Source organism: Cinclus cinclus, chromosome 7, assembly GCF_963662255.1.
Source record: "Cinclus cinclus chromosome 7, bCinCin1.1, whole genome shotgun sequence".
Lineage (NCBI taxonomy): Eukaryota > Metazoa > Chordata > Aves > Passeriformes > Cinclidae > Cinclus > Cinclus cinclus.
Window position 1 is genome coordinate 11,641,575 of NC_085052.1, and position 3,235 is coordinate 11,644,809.

Genomic DNA, 3,235 nt, shown 5'->3' on the forward strand with positions numbered 1-3,235 from the left:
TTATGCATCTACAAAATCCTCTTCTGTTCTGCTGTAGTGCAGTAATTGGTCTTCTAACCCAAAAGTATCGATGAGCTGAGTGAGACTCACTTTCTTGCCATCTGCAGAAAAGGCTGACTGCAGCTCATACAGCATCAGCTGGGTGCTACTTCTCCACTTTGCTATCAAAGCCTGCAGCTCAGACAGGTTGTTCTGAAATTGGGACAAAGGAAAAGAAAGAAAAAAAAGAGTCATCATCTGCTGACATAATGGGGTTTTGATACCCTGCAGATACTCTTATAAAATGCCTTAAACTGAGGCAGCACACAAGCACCACACTAAAAAACCAGTGAGTATTGCCTCACCTTGGATCGATACATCTTCACCAGTCTGAGCCTACGAAGCAGCTCTTCCTTCTCCCGTACTTGTTTCATCAGCTTTACTTTTTCTTCAAGGGACTGCTGCTGACCAAGATCATCCTGTAGCACATTCAAATTCTCTGCTGATCCACAGGGATCACTCTCCTGTGCGGGACTTTTGAAACATGTATGTCCAGTGCCATTTCCTTCCAGGTTTTCAGACCCATCTTGTAATGTGGAACAGTCCGTACTTGTCTCTGGCAAGCACCCTGTGTCAGCACCAGCAGTGTCTTTCTCTTCCGTGTCTATTTTGAGGCGCTTTGCCACTGTGAAATTGGCATTAAATGAACGTCTTGTTTTCCTTAGTCGTTCCCTCAGAGCTGCACTCATTTGCTAAAAAATAAAATAAATAAACCCAAAAACACAGGTGGTCAGAATAACCTTAAATTTTCATCAAATCTCAAACAACTGTTTACCTATCATTACTGTTTACACAGAATATGTAATATATTTAATTACCATTGTAAAGTCAGACTTCCTAATTCTCTGTATAGCCTTCAAAAACTTGAACAAAGTTAACTTCTTCCTTTCACATGTATTTGCACACAGAGCTGCAAGATGTGGCAAGATGTAGTTCCACATTTTCTTGGACAAAGTCCTGTATTCTATTGAGGCAAACTTACTCATCTAGTCTTTGTGTAAAAGAAATACGGCGTATTTCAACTTGGTTAATTTTATTCTATCAATTTCCCCTCTAGTTTAATGGAGGTAAGGGTTATTTTTCCTGCTGTTCCATCCTATACATCTGTATTAAAACTTGCATAAAACATCTGTATTCTAGAGCATATTAGAAATACCTGCATAATTTTGACCTGTTCATGCTTTGAGATACTTCACAAGCATCTAAAAAGATTTTTTCTTCAAAGTAACTATTTTTTATAATATGTGTCTAGCATTTTTGTCTATAGAAATGCACTAAAATACAGGAGTGAGGGATTAGTTGTGGAATACTTGAATACTTTCAAACCAGGCCTGTCCTGCATAGATCTGGATGCTGAGTGTGACAGTATGACCATTTCACATGCTGGGATAAGACCAAAGCAGAGCTCACCACTATGGAGAATATACAAACTGAAAGCACTGTACTTTGTTTCACTGCAGGCAGAACTCACAGAAAGTCATGCTGAGAGCACAGCAACCCAGAAAACCAGGATTTGAGAAAAATGAAGATGACAGGTTAAAACAAACAAGAAAAAATCCACCACACACCCTACATAGTATTTAAATTTGTTAGTATAACATTTGGGTTATGTTGCTCCATCACTTTGTATTCACAGCAAACATCTGCATTTTCAAAGCAAAGTATACCAGCCACATTCCTTACCTGCACAGCCTCCTAGCTAGAGGTATAAGGTGCCTGTCTCTAGCCTTCCAGCAAGCAGCATCTCAGTGCTTTCTGACTCCTTGATGACTCTACAAGCATTTCTGTTACTATGAAGAATCACATCATTGGAAAAGTAGTGAGTTTTCATACCTGTTTCCCTGAACTAGTCCTCTGTGCAGGTGCTGCCCCAGAATCCTTTGGAGTATTGCACAATGATGGCAATTTATCCAGCACTGACTCTTCCATCTCAAGATGAATAACAGTCTCTGTTAAATGACAGAATGAATTATGGCATCATTGTCACCTGATTATAACAGGCCATGTGGCTGTAGAAATGAGTAAAAAGCTCTAATATGAAATTCTAAGGCTTATTTTCTAATTGACATGTTCAAGAAAGACATCTGCATAAGTTACACAACTGTTTCATGTGCTAAGTAGCATATTGCTTTGTGAACAGCTTTTCTTTGAGAGGATGTGTGACACTACTAACTGCCAGAAAGTTTTTTACTATGCATTTTATATATTCTTTTTCCCCTTGCTCCTAAAGCTCTGTGGAGCCAGGAATATTTTTGTTGTCCACAAGTATAAACAATTAATCTTTTCTATAGAACAGTATAATTGAGCATCCAGTTCTCTGAAAATAATACAGTCTCATTTGATCCTTCTGGGGATGCTTCTTTAAAAAGTAATTACACAGGTGGAAGTTTTGATTAACAGGAAGCATCCCAAGCTCTCTCAGAAAGGCATTTTAATTAAAATGGTTAAGTCACACCTCCCAGCATGAACGAACTTCAAATCGATTTGGCCATGTTTAACTTGTTTAGCAGTTGTGAACCACCTACTAATGACCAGAATGCAGCTGGAAAATCGACAGCTACACCTCCACTCACCTGCAAATTGCAATTAGGAGTTTCAAAACAGAAGCCTCTCAAGAATAAAATCCTGGAAACCAAAACTAAGCAACACAGGGCTGGCACAAGGGGCTTCCTCTTCACAGATGAAAACTGCCAAAGCTGCAGTATGCCAAAGCCTTAATAGCCCAGCAACCCTAGTCTTCCTGGCTTGATACCACAGGATGGGGCTCCTCATTTATCTCAGAAGTCAACATTCCCCCCAGCTGTTCAAAACGGAACATACGGTACTCTATTAAAAAACCCCAGACCTCAGTAAACAGTCTAGTTAATTGGGTATTTTAGCAATCCATCAATTAAATAGGAAGCCCACAGCATCCATTAAATATAATGGAAGTTTAATACTATTATTTCTTCTTGTGACCAAGAGCCCAAAAAAAAAACGTATATCATTCTTATATATACTGTATGCCACAAATATGTAATAAGTCTTTCCAAGGAGCAAAATCATTTCAAGCCTAAAAGATAGTTTAAAAAAACCCAAATTCTCTGTTTTTACTAATGCAAATTCATTTTCAAATTACTATAACAAATGCTTTTTCCACTGTTTTGCTAATATTTTTACATGGCAGCACATTCACACATCTCTTGCACTCTTAAAA

General features: G+C 38.5%; 1 protein-coding gene across 1 annotated transcript; it reads right to left on the reverse strand.

Moving 5' to 3' along the window:
• Nucleotides 1-2,811, reverse strand: SFR1 (SWI5 dependent homologous recombination repair protein 1). The gene is given in 4 exon segments (XM_062496790.1): nt 1-192; nt 345-731; nt 1,873-1,988; nt 2,613-2,811. Coding segments are annotated over 4 exon segments (894 nt in total).
• Between the last annotated feature and the right edge of the window lie 424 nt (nt 2,812-3,235).